At 40.6% G+C, this 21,717-nt stretch overlaps 1 protein-coding gene across 3 annotated transcripts in view; it reads left to right on the plus strand.

Annotated features, from left to right (window-relative positions):
* LARGE1 (LARGE xylosyl- and glucuronyltransferase 1) overlaps nt 1-21,717 on the plus strand; it is a gene marked incomplete at its 5' end in the record, with an annotated part of 201,293 nt that overhangs the window by 61,778 nt on the left and 117,798 nt on the right. For all 3 annotated transcript variants that reach the window (XM_082495721.1, XM_082495723.1, XM_082495722.1), the window contains one exon: nt 10,730-10,853. In XM_082495721.1, the coding sequence (XP_082351847.1) occupies nt 10,730-10,853 (124 nt within the window). The remainder of the gene's footprint in view (nt 1-10,729; nt 10,854-21,717) is intronic.

A 21,717-nucleotide genomic window follows, 5' to 3' on the forward strand; every position in this document is an offset into this window, starting at 1 on the left:
CTGTTGCTTTTTCTTTGGAAGGAAGGAAGCATGAAATTTATGACCACCACAAATAGATTCACCCGTGTAAAGATTTCTACAGTGAATTAGAGAGATCAGAGATCCTCCTGCCACCCCTGTTGCGTTGTGGGAATAGGGGTAGTGTCTATCTATACTGTAAAGCATCTGCACACTCCTGGATGTTGTAAAATAATAATAATAATAATCGTAATAACAGCATTGTATTCATTTAGCGTATTTCTTGTATCAGTTTATGGCACAGGTGTAGATGGTAATTTGAAAGCTATACACATAAATACACACTGGTTAGTTGACTGTCCCAGCTTCCCATTTAGACATTTATTTTTCAAAGTCAACCTGTTACTATAGTCAGTATTAGTTCATTAAAATCAGATTATTTATTATGGCTTTGGAAGGGCTACTTGTAGCCCCTCAGAAGGCTTTGCAACCTGGTTTTAGCACATGGAGTACAGTTAGATCCCAAAATTGAGAGGCATAAATGACCAATTCACTTAAACAGCAACTCCAGAAAAAGAGAAATGGTGTTAAACTGTGTGTGGGCATATGCGTATATCCCTTGTCCAGTTTAGTAATATCTCTCAGCGATGCTTTTCAACAGTGTTGCAGAAAGTGGATTAAAACAGGGAAGTGATCAGACTGTTTGACTCAAAGAGGACAAAACAGGCTAATAAAACATGCATAGAGTGTAAAGAGTTTACTAAGGAGGTAGTTTCAATACGCTGCTTTTTATTGAATGATAATTTTATACCAGGGGGATGACTGTTGTTCATGTCGTGTGCTAATATCTTGTTATAGCTAGCTGCAGTGGGGCATTCCAGTCCCCCACCTTGCTCCTTACGTTTGCCTCCAGTCCTGTGTTGGAATGCCCTTAGTAATCACTCCCTTACAATGGTTTTAGTACACCATTTTAACTTTTACCTGTTTTTAGTAAGCTTTGTAAAAGAACGTAAATGCTTGCCTTGTACGATGTGAAAAAAAGACTCAATAAATATTATTTAAGAGGTTGGCTAGGGTGCAGGTGGAGAGGGGAAATTCTCCAAAATACGTGAGCAACTTTCACTGTCAACACATAGCTGTTGCAACTCTTTCCAGAAGTAGCATGTTCACATTAGACGAAGGCTAGGAGCAGAAAAACAATACTAAAATAAACATAACAAAACCAAAATAACAGTAAAAACGTGTATCATGCTCTGTGCAGAATTTTTCTGAATGTTAAAATCTTGTTAAATTTTAAAACTGTATCTATTTCCAATTAGAATTCTGAATTATTCAGTATAAACTGGCTTTATATTGCAAGGATGTGGTCTATTTTGATTGTTGCTTCTACAGGGTTTCTTGCAAATGCGCATTTTTATGGTGACATGAGTTATCCTAGTGGTTAGCTTCTCACCATTTTTCTCTCCTAGTACTTGCATCCATTTTGAGAAGACTCTAATCTGTATGTTTCCAAATGTTCTGTAAATAATAGGAATCTCAGCTCAAAGGTTTAAACAGTCTCTTTCTGAGTTACTTAAAGGAAATGTCCCTGTTTTACATAAGGCACTCATCTGAGCAATTAGCAAACATAAACAACTCTGCCATATAGTGATGGAATTATGTAATTTGGAAATATATCTAAATAAGAATATGAAACCAAAACAAAGGGAATTGACATTGGTATTTGCACGTCTGGTGGATTTTGCCCTTGTCAAGAACATATTTGCTGTTAGGCTAGCAGTACTGCTCATCTCAAAAGATTTGTCTAGCTCAGCAGAGGTGATCAAGATAAAGTCCAGTATAGCTAATGAAACTTTAGTACAGCTATTTACCTTCAAGATAATGTATCTCACTTGTTTGCTCAAAACATACTTAAACGCAAATCGAAGTCCGTTCCTGCCTAGAATTAGCTTTTCTCACAAGGCATTAAATTGTTCGCTAGAAAGGGAAGATGTTCTCAAAGAAGAGACAGAGCTTCTAACAGACTTTTCTTCCTTATTTTCTATAAAACACGGGCTTCTTCAGCATATGTTGATGCTATGGCTACATGTGCAGAGGGCCGTGCCTCAGAAACACTCCTTTCTTGGATCTTTTTCTTTGGAGTGGCAATGGTGAAGAAGGCTGGAGAATAAACAACAAACAAACAACAAAGCTGAAAATTGATTTAGAACCAAGATTCCTTGCACTGGTTGCCATGTGCGAACAAGGTTATCTTGGAGACTAGTTTGCACTTGAAAAATTGTGATGTTTGGAAATAAGGCTGCTTTTAGTTGCTAGGATCTATTTAATTGTAGGAGTGAAGGATGGAGACAGGTCGTGATACTGCATTAGGAGGAATGAGGTCAGAGAATTGGAGGTGGTTGGTTCAGATAGTGGATGCTTCATGACAGGAAACAGGCATGGAGATGTCTCTTCTTCTAATGCCTAAATGTTCACCAGGGAATGCATCCTAGTTGGCACTGTCCAATAAGCCACGCAAAACAGACATCTGAAAGGACTGTATGTTTCCAGTGGAGATGAAGTTTGCTTGTTCTACCCTAACCTCTGAAGTTAGGGTACTGGTCCTTCGTTTGTAGGATCACCACATTCAACCTCAAACATAGTTTTACAAGAACAGAACAACCATGCCTCCAAACATACTGTCAGAGAGATGATTTTTTTTCCTTTTTTGAAGTTTCTTGTGATGAATGTTCAACGAAACTGGGACTGTTTAGTTTGAGGAGGAGGAGACTGAGGGGAGACCTCATCACTCTCTACAACTATTTGAAAGGACACTGTAGAGAGGTTGGTGCTGGTCTCTTCTCACAGGTAATTAATGACAGAACAAGAGGGAATGGCTTCAAGCTCCAACAGGGTAGGTTTAGACTGAACATTAGGAAAGAATTTTTCACAGAAAGGGTGGTCGGGCATTGGAATAGACTGCCCAGGGAGGTGGTTGAGTCACCATCCCTGGATGTGTTTAAGAGATGTTTAGATGTGGTGTTGGGGGATGTGGTGTAGGGGAGAACTTTGTAGAGTAGGGTAGATGGTTGGACTCGATGATCCCAAGGGTCTCTTCCAACCTAGACAATTCTGTGATTCTATGAAACCTGACACAGCAGGTGCAGAATTTGCCTGTAACAAGCGTGTAGGAGAGCCTGTTGTATAATTGAAAGGTGTTTGTGTAGAAATCACAGCGGTTATTGTGTAGCTGGGCATAGCCGGGGTTCTCCTTGGGCAGCTGCAGCGTTGCACCTCAATGCTGCCCTGCAACGCCCTGATGAGTACAATCCCCTGATCAAACAACTGGCCCCTCAAAGCAACCACACTTAATATCCTCGCCTGTTCCTGCTGCACTTGGTGTTTGTGGAAAGAGCACAGATTTCAGTGAATCTGTCTGGAATTCATGGAGATGTCATGTGCTTTTATTAGCATTTCTGTCTAGTTTAGTAATTAAAGCATGTTTAGCTGTGCATTTTGATACAAAAAGAGGTACCAAAATTCCCTAGTTCTGTAGGGAATTCTTTACTTCTCTAATCAAAAAATTCAGAGAAAAGGAGGCCATGTCAGTCTAATTGTCTTCCCTTCATGCATTAACATATTTCTTACACTCCCAACTTTGAGCTAGAGTGCTACGTAGAGAGACACAAACCAGCAGGGGTGCTGGGTCATTAAGAATAAAAACTACAGGAGTTTCTACAGATGGAGCGCGCTGTCTCTTCTCCCTTCCATGAATGTACAGCAAATCCTGCATATTGAACATTTCAGCTCTCCCCAGGTCTAAAAAAGCAAATTTCTGATTCTAGTCATACTATATATATTGTGCGACGTAGGCAAGCTGCTTGTTCAAACCATTTGAGAAACTATATCTGTCTTCAGGTTCCAGAGAGTGGTAAGAGGATGGGAAAGAGGTGGTGTGGTTGATTCCTTACAAGAACACCACAGTTCAGAGATGCGTTTCATTCCCAATGGAAAAGGAGCTTGATTCCACTTTTGTCTTTAGAAAACGTATGCTCAAGCCACAAAATCCCAGCAGCTTTTAACACCCAGTTTGACATAACTGGCAGTCTGTTCTCAGGAGGAGACTCAGCAGAGCTGAGACAGTGCAGGGTTTGCAAAATCTAATAAATATGCATTGGCAGTGCTGCATGGAGAGAGGCTTGTAGAATGAGTACTTAGTCCTAGTCTGCAACTTTCCTGCTTTCCTCTCTTGGGCATCTAGTTCCTAATTATGACAGATTTCATAAACCTGTTGCAGGGGTAAAAAAATTTCTCTCTGAGCCAGTTAAACACAGCCAAGCTCCTATCACTGTGTTTTAAGTGCAACTTAACTTTAGTTTTTCCAAAGCAAAAGACTAAACACTACAAATTAAAGATATTGGGACAAACGGGCAAAACGAAATGCAAGTGTTTTTGGAAACAGTGCATATAGTAGTATGCAAAAAGCATCTGCATTTCTTTTTCTAAACTGAAGCAGTGTCCTGTGGCTAATAACTCTCCTTGAAACTTTTGGAACTACTGGTCCAAGTTACATTGATCATTTTCAATGTTTTACTCCATTTCTGAAAATTGTAAAGCTTAGAGTGCCACAGAAACAGCCCACGAGTTATAGTTTCATATTGCGAAGATCGTTTCTGTCTCTGCTAAGGTAAGTCTTAACTTGAGTAAGAGCTAAAATGATTTTTAATGTACTCTTACCTTTTCCAAAGACATGCTAAACACCGTGTTTCATTTGGGAACAAAGAAAGGACAAAATTACAGAATTACAGCGTGTTGCTGGCAGTAAGGTCAACCTGAGAATCTGTGAAGAATTAACTTCTCTTTTGTCCCAGCTAATACTTGCATTCCCCACCCCCCACCCCCCCTGCCATGTTAGTCCCTCTTCTTTGGAGAAGTCGTTGTGATTACTTCTTTATCTGCACGCTCGATCTATCCTACAGCAATAGTGGCAGAGTAATGGTGGTGGGGTTTTGTAGTGTAAATAAATCCAGTCAACTAGACAAATGCTTTCTAATACGGAGTAGCCTCTTTGCTTTAAGAAGGCTGTTTATAACCTTAAAGTTAAGCATATGTCTAAGCATTAAGATTGGAATATGAAACTGTATTATAGATTGCTGTATGCATAATAAACTTTTTTTTTTTTCTTACAACAAGTAGAATAAGGCAAACCAAATGAAAATCTAAATGAAATAAAAAGGATGACATGTAATTTCCAAGTAAGAGTCACAAGTCAACACTGTCTGGTAATTAAAGCTTATGTAATCTAATGGCTGTATTCCATGGAGACCACTTTGCCTTAATGGAGTTAATTTGAGAATTTAAACCTCTGTCATTGTTTCCAACTTTTCTAACATGTCAGTCTATTTTGTGGGAGATTCTTCTGGCAAAAACTATAAAAGCATGAACTGGTTTCTCTGATCCATATAGACGCATCGATAATACACACTTCTTGTATTTTCTGGATGTCCTTACAATGGAGGCATACTGGAGGAAGCAATGTTTAAAAAAAAATCTGCCCATGAAATCTCTTATTATTTCCCCAAGTGATTCTATAAATTAACACAAAACAAAAAGATCCATGAATGAGGCAGCTAGTGCATCTTTAAAATCTCTCCAATGGTTTGGGTAGCATTTTAATCAATACTGGATGTGAAGGGGTATGAAAAATCTGCAATGATTTTCACATTAAAATTCTCCCTGTATGAGAGAGGGATTGTCATATGGACATTAGGAAAAAAAAAAATTCCCAAGCTACCTTTTATAATTTCTGTTTGAAGTTCTTGTAACCATTTGTTACAGATATAAAAGGTATTACCTTGTTGTGCTTCCCTTAATAAAGTATAGGTTTTGGAAATAAACCCCCTGGGCTACTGACCTTTTTATATTCTTAGAAAATAAAATTCCTCTGTTGCAGAGAGAGAACTGTGCAACCAAGCAGCTGCTTTTTGAATTGCTAACAATTGAGCTATGGAATAATACAGAAGGGAAGAGTGAGTCTTGGTTCACTACTCCCTTTTTCAATTGTAGACTTTTGTATTTGACTCTTTGGCAGTGGCTATTTGAAAAGAATGGGCCACAAATGCTTAAGCAAGCAGATCAAAACTCTGATGAAGAATAAGAAGTTTTGAAACAGAAAAAATAAGACATCATGATAAAAAAAAGTATAGAAAAGGGTACCTCGGAATAGGCTCCTAAATTCATAGCTTGAATTTTACAATTACTGACTTCATTTCATTTTACTAACTTTGTAGGACCTCAGCAATTCTTAAAATGAGAGCATTCATTTAAGCTCCTATATTTAGGCCTAAGAGCCTATATTTAAGCACCCATGCTTGAAAATCTTGGCCAGAATCTCTTTTCATTCACTTTTGAGGAAAGCATATTAGGAAATTAAATGTGTGCTCTTTACGTATGGTTTACTTTGTCAGATAGTGTTCTGATCTCAAGATAAGTGGAAATAATTTACTATATGAGGATTTGCAGTTTTCTAAATAGAGTCGTTAAAACCTTGAGTTTCCACTTGATGGGAAATACCCATATTTTGACATGGTGTTTTTCTGCATTAAGACATTAGCACATCAGCATTTTCCATGTAGCAGAAACTGTGAAAAGTTGTAGTTGGTAAAAATTCAGATGTTCAAAATCTTTGAGGTAAACAAGTTTAAATATTTCTGCACCTTGGGAGAAATTCTCTGGCTGTTTCAATACCTGCTTCTACAGTAAGGAATCTGGAAGACCTGGGGCTCAGAGTTCAACGGCCGTCTGTTCCAAAACCAGGGATACTAGAAACCTTGACTTCATAAAATACAAATTCACATGAATACTGGGAATTTTCCAAAACATCTTTATTTTGTAAGAGAAGTTTATCAAAATTGTCATATGTGGACCTGTATTATTCCATAGTTGCATATACTGTTGCCCTTTACAGTATAGTGCTTTCTAGAAGTACGAGATATAACCATGTGTGGTTTTTTTGCTCTGTTGACGTGCCTAGTGGAAAATGAGTTATATGGGATACCGTATACAATAAAAATAAACACAACACACAGCTGTGCTTTGAGTTGGTTAAAGAAGTTGAAGTCAAACGAAGTTGACCTCACATTTGGAGTGAGAGAAGAGGAGGTTTGTGTTGGTCATCACTTTCCCTGAGACTTGATTCCAGCTTCTCTTCAACCCAAGAAAGATGGCTTGCACTGAAGTCCTGAGGCTCAGGAAATTGGAAAGAACCTGTTGGGTCATCTCATTAATTCCCCTGCTATTGCAGGAAACCACAGCATTGAAATCCTTTTCATAACTTGATCTGCCTTCACAACAGAAAGCGCGTTTTTCTTTAACCAAAGCATATTTTTCCAGTTTCACGCCACTCAACTTCCACTAGCAAACTTCAGTGTCTTCAGCTCCTCGTTAAACTTCTTCAAAGGCCATGCCACCCTTCCTTGTTGCCCACGTGAGGGACTCTCAAGCCTTCTTTTGGAAGACTCGGGTGCCTCCCCACACCTTTCCCAAACTTTTTAAACTGCAGCTGCTAAATGCCTGTGAAGGATAGCTCCCCACATGGCTATCCCTTAACTTTTCATGGGAGCAATAGTTTGATTTCAGTTTTGTAAACCTCATGTCTCTGAATGTCTCTATCCTGGCACAAGTCTGAAGAATGGAATAGCTTTCACTGACACCAAATGGTACAGCAAAACATCAGAGTCTAATGACATGTAGCTTTCAGTGGAATCCTTCACAATATCCTGATTATCACGCCTAATTCTTACAGCCGGTGATTCAGTCATGTTGGCAAATAATGATGACATCCCTTTCTCATATCTCTTAAGAAAGGTTTCTCATCTTACAGAATCTGTTCAGTGTCTTTTACAATGGATGTTAGTTGATCTTTAAGCTTCTGAACTTGTTTCATAAACACTTTGAAGCAATTCATACCTTTTAGGCTTTGCATGTTGCAGACACCAGAAGAGGTAAAAGATGTCATCTTTGTGTATGCTACTACTGTTACCCTCAGAAGGTCTTCCAGGTTTGAGTCTGTGCTCTGTTGGCTTCTAGCACCGTGCTAAACCTCACACTTCACATAACTAAAATCTCATCTGGAGTAAAATTTTCTGTGACTGATGCACATTTAGTTGTAGATGTCAGCGGGTCACTATTCTGTTTTGGGTATATATTTTTGTAAGTGATAATCTTCTGCTTTGCCTCTGACACGTACTTTCCTTCCAGCTGAATCTTTACCATGAGGCGAACAACTTGAAAGACATTTCTGTGAAGGAGTACAACTACTCCTTTTTTCTTTTTCCCAGTAGGAGCTGAACTAAAGAAAATGTCACCCACTTGTTCCCATTTAAGTTTCATACACTCTGGGTCATTCAGATAAGTATAAACTGCTACTGAACATCTGAGTGTCTTTGTGTTGGTTTTTTTTATTTCAACTAGTGTGTTTCATCTTCAAATATTGTGTATCAATTCCATTTAACTAAATGATGGTTTGAAAGAAGATGTAGCTTTCTTGGTTTTAACTGATTTTTTACTCTTCTTATTCTACTTTGCAATATATAGATAAATGACCCTGAAAAAAAAGGAAAAGACATTACTAAAGAACACCAGCTGGGAAATAGTCCTACCAGATACCAGACTCAGCCCCTGCTAAGCAGAGGGACCTATGTGGAATGTATATGTTGACATTTAACACCTATTTCCCTGTACCCAAAGCCACTGGTGTTGTACTTTGTTTCTCTTGGCCTTTTCTCTCCTAATGAAATGTATTTCCTGATCACTGCTATTTCTCAATTTTTTCTTGGCAAGGTGCCTGGTTACTGCGGAATCTGCATGAGCCAGGATGCCTTCTTCTTCTCTCCTGCTGGGCTGGTGAAGCAGATATAACTGCTGTGATCCCTTTAGCTTGGTAATGGGACACTCAGCAGCTGGCAGCCTACGCCTTTCCCTCTCCTCTCCTCACTCCAGGGCAAGCTGGAGATTGAAAGACCTTTGTCTTTTTGGAAAACGTGTCGTGGCTTAGTGTTTTGGATATTGTTAAAGGCAGATCAGCTGCGGGTTTCTGCTGCCATCACGATTATCTCATATATAAGGCTTCTAGCTGGCCCTTTTCTACTTTTCCTGTGAGCACGGGTTTTGATCCACAGCGCCCTTGAAGCCAATACAACAGCTTCACTCACATCCTTGGGTATTGGATTGGATTTTAGGGACAGTATTTCTAACACTGCAAAATCCAGCCGTACATTGCTTCTCACAACAATCTCCTGTTTCTGCTGAGAGGTGTGTTATGATGCTGTGAACCATTATATGTATTTTTACATGTTTTTGTGGACTTTGTGCAATGAGAAACAGTATTACTCATCAAAGCAAGAAGAGTAGTATTACGGAGAAAGGCACGTATTGTTCATTAATGCAGGAAATGGAGAAAGAAATAACCTTCATCTTTTGGTTTAAGCCCAAAAGTGTAATGGAAGTAAATTGACCTGAACTAACATAGATTTCCTCACTTCTTGTTCACACAGCAGAATAGTAGCATCAGTCACCTTCCACTTTAACCAGCATGTGAAACTAAATTCTCCTCTTTTTAGATGAAAAATATCCGTTAACAAGTATACCCATTTACCTTTATAAATTTCACAGAACTGAGACTCCACTATTCCACCCAAGGGATCAAAGAAAGGTTGAGCCAATGCTGAAGTCTAAATGAACCATCTGTCTTCTTAGTGGCTTTTGCAAACTCTGTCCTTCTCTGCTGACAGGGAGAGCTGCTAAGCTAGGGTTAAACATGGAAGACTGAAAATCATGACTAACTTCCACTGACAGGTTTTCATGCTTCTCCCACAGAAGTTGAGTAAAGATCAGACTTTGTTGCTTACTGTCCCTGCAAGAGAGAAGCAAGGTTAAGGGATTTAAACATGGTGTTTGCAATGTCCAAGTTCGCATTACTACAGAAAAATCCATACACTTTGTCCAACCCTGCCACTCTTGGTGATACTGGCTTCACTCATCTTGTTTTGAAGCTTTTCACCTAGCCCAAGTCCTATAACTACAGAGGTGAACACAAATCTGGTGTTTTAAAGTAAAATATTTTCTTAATTCCTCCTTTTCTTCAACCCTCCTTCCTTCTTAGGAACAAGGGTGGGGAGATTTACAGTCTCCATTCTGTTCACTATGCCAGTAGCTAGAAGGCACTCACCTGAAACATCTAATTTTGGGTTCCTGTAGGACAGCAGTTGATAACCCAAGCTTGATTTGCCAAAAAGATGCATGTAAACTTAATGGTCCTGGAGTTTCTCCTCGTTCAGATGATTATTCTTTAACCTTCTCTTCCACTCCCACTTCTCCACAGGCAACTGTTCTTACCGCAAAGATAAATTACCAGGTTGACCTAGAAACTAAAAGCAATCACTTTTGCAGCTCAAGTCCCCAAAGGGGGATTAACTTGGCCTTCTTTTAAGGAGCTGGTAGAAGGGACCAGATCCTTGGCTGTTGTAAATCATCACATTCCACTGAAATGAAAGGAACTATATTTATTTACAACCACCCAGAAAGTGATCCAGTATTTCTATTATTGTGATGTTTATTCAAATTGTAAGTGTCTCAGCATTTTGGCCACAGAGCAGGACTCCGCTGAATATGCTGTACGCTTTACCTTGAGACCTTAGACATAGATAAAGCTCTATAAGTTCTGATGTTGTCCTTTTACAATAGGAATTAGAAACCTGTGAGCTAATGCATTTTTTCCCTTTTCTCTTATCAGGCGAAACCCACTCCACTTCCACCTCATCGCAGATGCAATTGCCAAACAGATCCTGGCGACTCTGTTCCAGACTTGGATGGTCCCTGCTGTGCGCATAGACTTCTATGATGCAGATGAGCTCAAGGTAAAGACAAACACAAATGTTACTCATACACTTCTGATTTCACGTCATCCCTTTTTCACTCATCTCTCTGGATTGGTGATTTGCGGGAGAACTTCTGGCTAAAATATTCTTCTCCCTGGCTAAAACTAATTCTAGCTCACGTGATTGTAACCCCCGTTACACTTAACTAGAAGATAATAAATGGCTAAAATCAGTGCAGTTTCTCCACTAATGGAATATGTTGTTTAGCAGCTTAGAATTTTACCTGCTATAAAGAGGATTCTGGTTGCCCAGGTTGAATTGCATTATGTTTTGCTAAGGATGCTTTCTAGTAGCAATGGTGGAATCTTAAGTATCTTGTTCAATAAGCCCAAGTCTGTTACTGGAAACACTCAACTTCCCTGCATTCCTCAAGCATGGGTGTGTAACACCATAAGTACACACACTCTGATGAGGTATTAATATTATATTTTGAAATAGCTACCTTTTTGATCTGGATGCCCTTTCAAAAGGACTGACTATGAGAAAGGAGAGTTTGAAGGCGAGGGGGAAATCACTTAGTTGAAGCATAAAGTAATTATCTTTTCATAGTTAGAAAGTTTAAATTAGGTCACAGAGGCACAACATTGAGTTTGAGCTGCACTTTTTTAGCTGTGGAGGTAGAATGAAGTATTCAGATTTTAGCATTTGGAGTTGGTGGCAATAATTTGTATGACTTACCAGACTGTTCTGAACAGCACCCTGAAACAAGGAAAAAACAAAATTTAGCAAATTGCTATGCTAGTTAAGGGGTAAATTCAAAGCACACCATGTTGTAGAATCTTGAGTACAAAAAGTTGTAGAAAGAGATGGAAAAGGGAAAAAATTATCCTTGAGAAAAATATTTTGTTTCTAGCTGTTTTTATTGTTTTATTGGTCCTTCTTCATGAAGCCATAAGCTGATATTACCCTAATTAGTTAGAGATCTCCCTTCTGTTCTTCATAGCTTTATAGCAAGGAGGAGGTTTGTTCCTGTAAATCTTGTACGTGTCTATATTGCATGTGCTTTTCTGCAAATTGTAGGGGTTTACAGTGCTTAATTAGCCTCTCAGCTGGGAAAGACAGACCTCTTAGTGTTTTCCTTCTGGTCACTGGGGTATGGTCCAATCTAGTTAAGTAAATAATAACGAAGAGAGATTACTTCAGTGATCGCCAACTTGCTGATTTATAGGCAAAACACTGCAGATATGAGGCTACAGAGAAAAGTCTTGTTTTGTCCCTCCATCTTCACTCAACTTTAATTTTTATATGGCTGATGACCTAAAGCAACACTGTACTGTCTTGCATGTAACACACAGGCTTTAGGTTGTGGAACCACTTTCTTACTGGATGCAGGTATTGATGAATAAATACAACTTTCCAGGTCTGGCACTCTTGCTCAGAGCTCATCATACTGCATACCAAGCAATTTCCCTGATTTCAGTAGCCAAAAAACACAGTACAAAGTAGTACTCAGCATAGGTGAATGTGACAGACACTGCCAAAGGACAGCAAAGAGTTGTAAATATAAATGCTGTTTTAAAAAGCTGGGTATGATGCTGGCTCATATTCAGATCGTCCTGCAAGCTTTAGCAAAGAGGACCGAGGAGCTGTCTACAGACAGCTGTAGGAGCTCATCTCATTTGTTTCCTACACAGCCTCTAGAGAGAATTTAATGATCATTTGGGGTTCATGTATTTCACCTGTAATCTTGGGAGCTATATTATGCTGTCCAGTCTTAGGAGAACATACATCTGATGCTGAAATGTTTACTAGAAGGTCTGCCTTTCTCTAAAGTGATCTATGACTCTAGTGTTACAGTATATACTATGTTTCAGTTTTAATGACCATACATAGCTCTTTTTTAAACCTGTAATCAATACCAATTGCTGACATTTAAAAGGGTTTAGACTGAACAGTAGCTTGAGAATTTTCTGCTTAGCTTCCATTCACCAATGTTTCATTGTTTTGGAACATATTTTAGCTGCTACAGAAAACATTTAATTTCATGTTTGTTTTTTTCCCTTTGGATAAGTATGAGCTTCCAGCCTCTTACTTCTAATGCAGCAGGACCTGGTGTGTTAGCTTAATCCCTTAAGTCCTGGGAAAAGTCTTGCTCCTGTTCCTGCTCAAACAGTGGAAGGGAGCACGTAATGTTAGATCCTCTATAAATAGTACGGATGCTTTTTTGTTTTCAAGTAGCTATTTAGAATTCAGGCAGCAATTTCCACTGGAGTATTAATTTTTTAAAAGGCAGAATTTCAAGACTAAAGTATTTGGGAACGTTTCTTAATATATCCTGCAGTTCTTAAAAAGCATGCTCTTTAGCTTAGAGTTAGAGCAACCAGTGTCCTGAAGGAAGGTGTAAAAATAAGTAGGTGTTGTTTTCTCTCAGGTTTTAGAGGAGAACTGGATACTTCATTGCAGAAAAGGCAGACAAGGTACTACTGATTATCAGAATTTCTGAGGCCAGCAAACCAACATATCTACTTGCTGGGATATTCTGTTTAAATTTTAGAGAAGGCTTACTTCTACTTTTGCAAGGTGGCACAACTGTTCATGTTCATCCTGCAGCAAAAAGAGCCTCCATTCGTTCTCTTCCCAGTCGTGGGCACTGCCAAACTAACACCAGCCTGCTTGGAAGAAAGGTAGAGTGCAGGAAAGGATGGCCATGGAGAGGTCTATCTTTGCTTGAGGCACGTGATAGGGGATGAGGCAGAAGAGGAGGAGACTTGGCTGTGGAGCTGAGCCAAGATAGCAGCATTTCGAGGTGAAGGGTCAGACACAGTTGAGATTGGAGCTTGCAGGATATATTTCTTTTAAACAGCTAGTTTGATGATTGTGACAGCCAGTTCTACTAAGATGCTTGTAACCTCCCCCAGCATAACTTGGCTTGTATCCTCATTGCCTTGCCAATAAGCACAAGGGAGATCTGTGCTTAAAAGCTCTCCCTCTAACTTAGAAGCTGTTCAGATTGTGAACTGTACCGCCCATGCCACTCTCTCCCATTAACTGAACTTGCTACGTGCAGTTAGTAATCAGCAATAAGCATCCTTGAAGTGTGGGCAGCTGATAACGGTGCCAGTAATTGAGCCATTCCATAGCTGCAGACTTCATTCCTGTTCTACTCAGTATGGCCTACACATAACTCTTCCAAATTTATGTGGTCACATATGGCTGTGACTACAAACTGGAAAGTCACTTGGCAGTGTAGATTCACTTTATATGATCACGTTAGCCGTGTTATTCAGCTTTGGTCCTACTGCAGTAGATGTAGCTATTACAACAGTGCATCCCACAAAAGAGCTGGAAACTGAAAATTGTCTTCTTTGAACACCAAATATAAGAAAAAAACATACGTATGAAACATTGATCTAAAGACCCATTACAGCTGTGGCTTGCAAATATCAGGCTGCATGATATTGTGTTTTTTTCAGTTCAGTCTTACATGAAGAAACTCCAGAGCTAACTATTGAAGATGTGCAACACGAGCACTTAGCTTCTACACTTCATTATTCAGCATGGAATCTCATGTCAGTTCACTCACAAGGAAGTATAGGCATTAAACCCATTGTGATCTGCATTGGCCCAGAGCAGAAGGAGCGGCTGATAAAGCAGTACTGTATGTGTGAAGTGTGGAATACAGATGAAGCGAGCTTGTTTTCCCAGATGTTGCCTGACAGACTGCTGACAACATCAGGTGAACTGAGGGAAGCAGAAGGCAGAATGAGCAGTTGCCTGCTCTGCTGTGTGTGAGTCCTGATGGCTCAGTTAAACGAAGTCTCATCATCACTGGTAACGCAGAAAAGCCGTGTCCTTTAAATAGTTCAGCCGGCAAACGTACTGCAATTTTTCTGTGAACTTGAAGGTAGGGATAGTGAATAGGTTTTTGCAATAGATGAGCGTTTGACCTGAAAGTGAAGTGTGAAAAGTGCCATACTTTGCTGTATATATGGACAATATTCCAGCTTTTACTGTTCCCAGAAACAATAGAACACAAATCTCACTGCCAGTGCTGCCTTAGGTGATTTCATATCCAAAATGTTGATGTAGTCTGTACACTCAGTCAAAATCAGTGGTGTGATCCAGAGGGCAAACCCAAGCTAGTATAATGCATGGCATAAATATCACTTAACTTTAGGCATTTACTTAAGCAGGAGATGAGTCACTCCTTAACCGCTTCCATCTGAACTGTGAAGGCAGTTCACTAGGTCAGACATTGACATCATTTGGTCAGATAGATGGGCGAGGGCTATGAGATTTAACCAGGAAAATCAAGTTTAATTCTTTAATTATAATTGTATTGTAGCTGGGTCTCAGGGCTGTGCCTGTGTGCACTCCCCATGCACTTAAGTTACTAATTCCCAGGGTGGTCCAGGAACAACCAGGCTAGTCATCTGCACAGATGAGAAAAAGGGCTGGTTTGAGACAGCAGACCAAGTTGAAACTAGGTGATTGAGTGAACTGCTGGCCATCTGCACAAGAAGTATTTGACAGATTGTTACACGAGCTCTCACAGTGGGAATTTCAGACAGTTCTTAAGATTTCCTAGGCAGCCCCTGCTGTGCCTACAGCAATTTGTATGATTAAATGTGTTGACTAACATCCTGGGTGGAGAATTTGGTTGTCCCAGAGATTCCCAGACAGTTCCTGCTGCAAAATTGATCAGTTGCACAAGGGTAAGACAATCAATACAAATGTTTCCTACATGTGTAGAAATGATCATAGAATCATAGAATTGTTTAGGTTGGAAGGGACCTTGAAGATCATCTAGTTCCAACTTCCCTGCCATAGGTAGGGACACCCTCCGCTAGACCAGGTTGCTCAAAGTCCCATCTAGCCTGCCCTTAAATACCTTCAGGGATAGGGCATCCACAATTTCCCTGGGCAATTTGATCCAGTGCCTTACCACCCTCAGAGTGAAAAATTTCTTCCTAATATCTAATCTAAATCTACCCTCTTCTAGTTTGAAGCCATTCCCCCTCGTCCTGTCACTACATGCCCTAGTAAAAAGTTCCTCCCCAGCTCTTCTGTAGGCCCCATTTAGGTACTGGAAAGCCACAATAAGGTCTCCCCAGAGCCTTCTCTTCTCCAGGCTGAACAACCCCAACTCTCTCAGCCTCTCCTCATAGGAGAGGTGCTCCAGCCCTTGGATCACCTTTGTGGCCCTCCTCTGGACCCGCTCCAACAGGTCCATGTCTTTCCTATGTTGTGGGCTCCAGAGCTGGACACAGTACTCCAGGTGGGGTCTCACCAGAGCAGAGTAGAGGGGCAGAATCACCTCCCTCGACCTGCTGGCCACGCTTCTTTTGATGCAGCCCAGCATACAGTTGGCTTTCTGGGCTGCAATTCCGCGTTGCTGGCTCATGTTGAGCTTCTCAACAATCACCTCTGCCAGGTCCTTCGCCTCAGGGCTGCTTTTGATCCATTCTCTGCCTAGCCTGTATTTGTGCTTGGGATTGCCCCAACCCAGATGTAGGACCTTGCACTTTGCCTTGTTGAACTTCATGAGGTTTGCACGGGGCCACCTCTGCAGCCTGTCCAGGTCCCTCTGGATGGCATCCCTCCCCTCCAGCGTGTCTACCTCACCACACAGCTTGGTATCATTGGTAAACTTACTGTGGGTGCACTCAATCCCACTGTCCATGTCACCAACAGAGATGTTGAACAGCACCAGGCCCAGTACTGACCCCTGAGGAACACCACTTGTCACTGGTCTCCACTTGGACGTCAAGCCGTTGATGGCAACTCTTTGAGTGCAACTGTCCAGCCAGTTCCTTAACCACCGAGTGGTCCATCTGTTGAACCCATGTCTCTCCAATTTAGAGACCAGGATATTGTGTGGGACAGTGTCAAACGCTTTGCACAAGTCCAGGTAGATGATGACATCAGTTGCTCTTCCCTTGTCCGCTACTTCTGTAACCCCCTCGTAGAAGGCCACCAAATTTGTCAGGCATGACTTACCCTTGGTGAAGCCATGTTGGCTGCAACCAATCCCCTCCTCTTTTCCCATGTGCCTCAGCAGAGTTTCCAGGAGGATCTGCTCCATGATCTTGTCAGGCAGAGAGGTGAGACTGACTGGCCTGTAGTTCCCTGGGTCTTCCTTTTTTACCTTTTTGGAAATACGGGTTATGTTTCCCCTTTTCCAGTCGGCAGCAACCTCACCAGACTGCCATGACTTCTCAGATGTTACGGCTAGCGGCTTAGCAACTTTGTTTACCAGTTCCCGCAGGACCTGGGGATGTATCTCATCAGGTCCCATGGACCTGTGCACCTTCAGGTTCCTCAGGTGGTCTCATACTTGATCTTCACCTACAGTGGGCGGTTCTTCATTTTCCCAGTCCTCGCCTTTGCCTTCTGCATCACGGGCAGTGTGGCTGCAGTCTTTGCCAGCGAAGACTGAGGCAAAAAAGTCATTGAGTGCCTTGGCTTTGGCTCTATCCTGAGTGACCAGCCCTTATCATGGAGACTCCCTTCACCATCCAGACAGCGACCAAGTGTCCTGTTTGACAAATTGTACTGTCGATGCAAGAGTTACCCTAAGACAATATCCCAATCATTTTAGCTTTTTTAACATGTGCTCTGTTTGTAACTCTCTGTGCAGCAAATGACAGCAAAAGCAAATCAAATGCCTTGAATTTTTTTTGCTACCAGCGTAAGCTTTTCCAATGAATGATAGCATTGATGGAGCTGTATGTATCATACATTGCCGTATATCAATTTTGGAACCATGTTCAAGCAAATACTTCCAACAGAAGTGCAGATATCACCTGCCAAATATGGGAGGCAGGGAGCTGATTGACAATGGGGAAGGCGTGAGATGATATTTGATGAACAGATTATTAACTTAGTGTTAGTCACATCAACTACAGAGGGTGACAATGACAGCAGTGTTGACAAATCCTTGAACAGCAAAACTGGCCAGTATTCTCCTGTGTTCCACCACCGTCCTGGTCAAGCAGTTCCACTGGATATTGCAGAAGCAGCCACCCAGAACAATTTATCTTCCCAGGACTAATGACTGGCTACCAACTATCATGGATTATAACAGTTAGACTATATTTGCATTGCACTGCATGCAGATTATATGGCGTTCAAGGGCAGAGCATGATTATTTATTTGTTAAGTAGTTCGCTGTATGCCTCAGAAGCAGACATACATTACTTTACTTCCTTTCTTGTCCACTTCATATGCAAGATCTAATTGCTATTAATGCGATACAGGATGTGAAACACAGCATCTGTTTAAGTTTACATTCATTTACACAGTGGTAGGTATTTGATTAAAATGTTTCTACAGTACTGTGGTTTTGGTCAAATACTGTCACATGTTATGGCGGGTTTGCGATGCTCCTGCATTTCACCAACCTTTTGTCTTTCTGTAAACTGGTCTACTGCACATGTCAGTGGAGTAATAAGCATAGACTGCTGTTTCTTCCTGCCCTTTCCCTTTCTCTTGTAAAGAATGATTTATTTATTTTTTATGGAAATTTAAGATTTTGAAAACCGAAGTCTATAATCAAAACATTGTGCAGATTTTCATAACTTGCATGGCTTGGTTTTAGACTTGAATTTCCACATTATAATTGAGATTTTGTGTAGTTGCTAATGAACATACTGAATACTAGAGACGTGAAGTCTCGGGTGATAAAATATGCTTGTGGTTGTGTCACGACGCTACGATGCTAAGAACAGGGTCTTTTATCCATAGTTTTCAGTACAGATAACTGGACATTAACAGACCAGGTTTTGTAAGCACAGATATTTTCCTTCAGACTGCTTGGGAGGAAATCACTATCCACCAAGAAACAGATAGCAATTCAAACTCCCCAGCACAGTGGAACCTTTGTGAAGTGGTCAGAATCTATCCGTGCAGACTGAGTAGCCTAAGTAGTACTTCCTCTGCCCTCCTGGTCCCTCTTCTGCACAAAAAAAGCCATGCAACATTAAAAATTAAAAATAGATGTAGCTTCCATTATTATTCAGGCCCAGAATATGAAAAAAGTAATTTTATGTAAAATTAGACTGTGTCTTAAATTTCTGCCTATTCAAAACAGGCGGTGATGAAAGAAGTGCTGTGGAAATCAGGGAGGCAGATCAGAAATTGGTCCTGAGAATGGGAGACATGGTGCCATTACTGACATCCAGCTGTTGTCATCTGCTTAGTGATATCTAGCTTTCATGAGCAGCCTCATCTCTGACTTTGTCTGTGGAGAGAGGCAAGATACCAAAAGTGCAACACCATTTTGCAGATTTTTTTGTGTAATTTCTGCTTGGTTTTACGAATGTTGTCAGTTAATTTAAGATTGGGAACAGTAAGAATTTTGTATACTGGGATGAAGCCCAGTGTGATGTAAGAAGTTGCAGCATTTCCTGGGCCTGTTTCAAAGGTCCCAGTCTGCCTACTGTGTTATATTGTGCAGTGCTTCTACTGCACAACTCGCTATTCCAAAATAAAGCCTCATGCCTGCCTTTATAAACCCCTTATACTTTCCCACTATCGCTGGTGTTTTAGAAACTTTGGAGTTCTTTGTTCATTTTATAACTTATCTCTAACTATTGTGGCTTTCTCTGTAGCTCCACCTTTTTCTTGATTCTGGGGAAAAGCAGTACAGTCACTATGTGCTACCTCCACCAGGAAGCCAGGGTAGCTCTTCTTTGTAACATATGTGAAGTGAAGAATACGGAGCCAACTCTCTTTCACTGCCATCACCCACATTTGTATCATAGTAGCTGACTGTGACATTTCAACAGCAAGGATTCCTGTTTGGCATTTAGCTTCTTAAACGTCACTCTTATGGCAGCAACATGTGCTGCACCTCCAGGGAAGGCTATTTTAGCGGAGAATGAGAAAAAGATGAATTACTGGACATGAGATTTTCCAAAAATCATTCCGTTTGACAAAAATTATCCAATATGCCCTGGAAAAAAAGAAGTTAAAAACACGCAGTGCCTCTAACTGGCTGCTGCAACTATTGTTTGTGCTATGTGTCCCCATTACAGCAACTGCTTTCTCCGAACTTTATCATCCACCAGCGAGAAATTAAAGCATTTTGTGGTCCTAACCTTGGACATACGGAAATCTTTGATCAGCATAAGGTTGTATATCTCCTTTACTTACTGGGAAGAGTTAACGGTCATCCTGTGTTCCAGCACAATTTCTTTCCTTGGCACTAACAGATGAAAAGCTGGGAAGACATATAATCACTATGGTCTTAGACCTTAATGGGTTTTCACTTGCTCATAAGGATACCTCCGTGTCATAGAGCATTCGATTACGGATCAAAAAACAGCAGTGACTGTTCAAGTCATTCCTATTCAGGATTAGTATTGATGTGAGCACCTTAAAAAATGTTTAGTGATCCTTGCTTCTAGATTTACAAAGCAATGAAGTGTGTATATTTTCATGTCTGATTGATAAGCTGAAAAATGATAGCAGGCTGGAAGGACTCCAAAAATATCCTTGATTCATGACCGGGGAACTGGAATTGTTAGAATTCATCATTTGTGAAGTACTTGGTGTTGGCTTGTTTCTGTAAAACAACTGTAATTCCGGTAAGTGTTGCACCATAGTTCAGATATGAGCTCCTTCCCACAGAGCAGTCCAGCAGGCAGCGTGGGCAGAAAGTATTCTGAAGGACTAGGGCTGAAATGGTCATTCTTGTGGTGAAAAATGATGTTCATCTTAGCTGGGCACACCTCTTTGTATGACACTTTTTCGCCGCACTTTTCGCAAGCCATGCTGTGCATCTGACGTAGCACGAGCACACAGTGAAGTCAAGTCACACTTCTCATAGGTCTTCTGAAAGCGTCTCAGCCTTGGTGAGGGCATTCAGGCTGATTTGGAGTTTGAGTACCCGCTTCAAAGGGGAGATATATAATAAAGTTATTAATTAGATGCCAGTGATGGTACCTCTCAACTTAATATGAGAACATTTGAATTTCTAAAATGTGAAATTTCATTTCTGTCAGGGGAGATACCACTTTTCAGATCAAACTGACTTAATCCTGCAAAAGTTTCATTTTTGGGGGGTAAGGTGATGCTGTCTATGTCTCACCTTTCAGCAGCGAAGATGAAAACTCAGCAGCGTTCCAATCCCCTGATAATTTTCCCATATACTGTTCCATTACTTCAGGTTTGACCCCTTTCACAGTTGAATGGATTCCACAGTTTTTAGCTGATACGGCTGAAAGCCTTTATAAAATAGTTCCAGCTGTATTAATCAGCCATTTAGGATCTGTGTTCACCTGTCTGTCTGACTGCATTTTTGTCTGATGGTCCCTAGGGTGAAACTACAAGATTATGTGGAATTAGGGTGACACCAGTGGCCTTAGCCCTCACGCCAAAAGTTTCAAGAAGTGTAAGAGATACATGCCTGCTACACGGACACTTCCTTTAAACACCACTCATGCAAATTCACTGTTATCTGAAGTATTTGACCAATATTTAACCAGAATCTAGGCAAGAAGCTAGACAGGTGTCATGAACATCAAGCTCAATATTTCTTGCTTTGGAGGAGCCCAGCTTTCCCAATAACGTCTTTATTTTCTTCAGATTGTTTCTCTAGTTAGTGCTGCATTGTTTGAGAGACATCTTATCTCTTTCTAGTAACAAAGAAAACTGATACTCCCCCCCCGTTGCATTCAGTGCTTCTTTTACTAGGTTATTGTCATTATTGCTGGTTCATAATTGTAACATGTTTTATCCTTTATTATCCTTTTTATCCCAGATGTATTCCTGGAGCTTGTTTGTCTCCAGGAGTTTTGATCTATTATAATACTTAGCATTGGAGAAAGGAACGCTGCTTCACGTAATTTTTGTTCTCTCGAAGCAATAATTGGAATATAAGAAGTTCCCACTCACCTGA

Source organism: Vanellus vanellus, assembly GCF_965231255.1.
Source record: "Vanellus vanellus genome assembly, chromosome: 1".
In the NCBI taxonomy this organism is placed as follows: Eukaryota; Metazoa; Chordata; class Aves; order Charadriiformes; family Charadriidae; genus Vanellus; species Vanellus vanellus.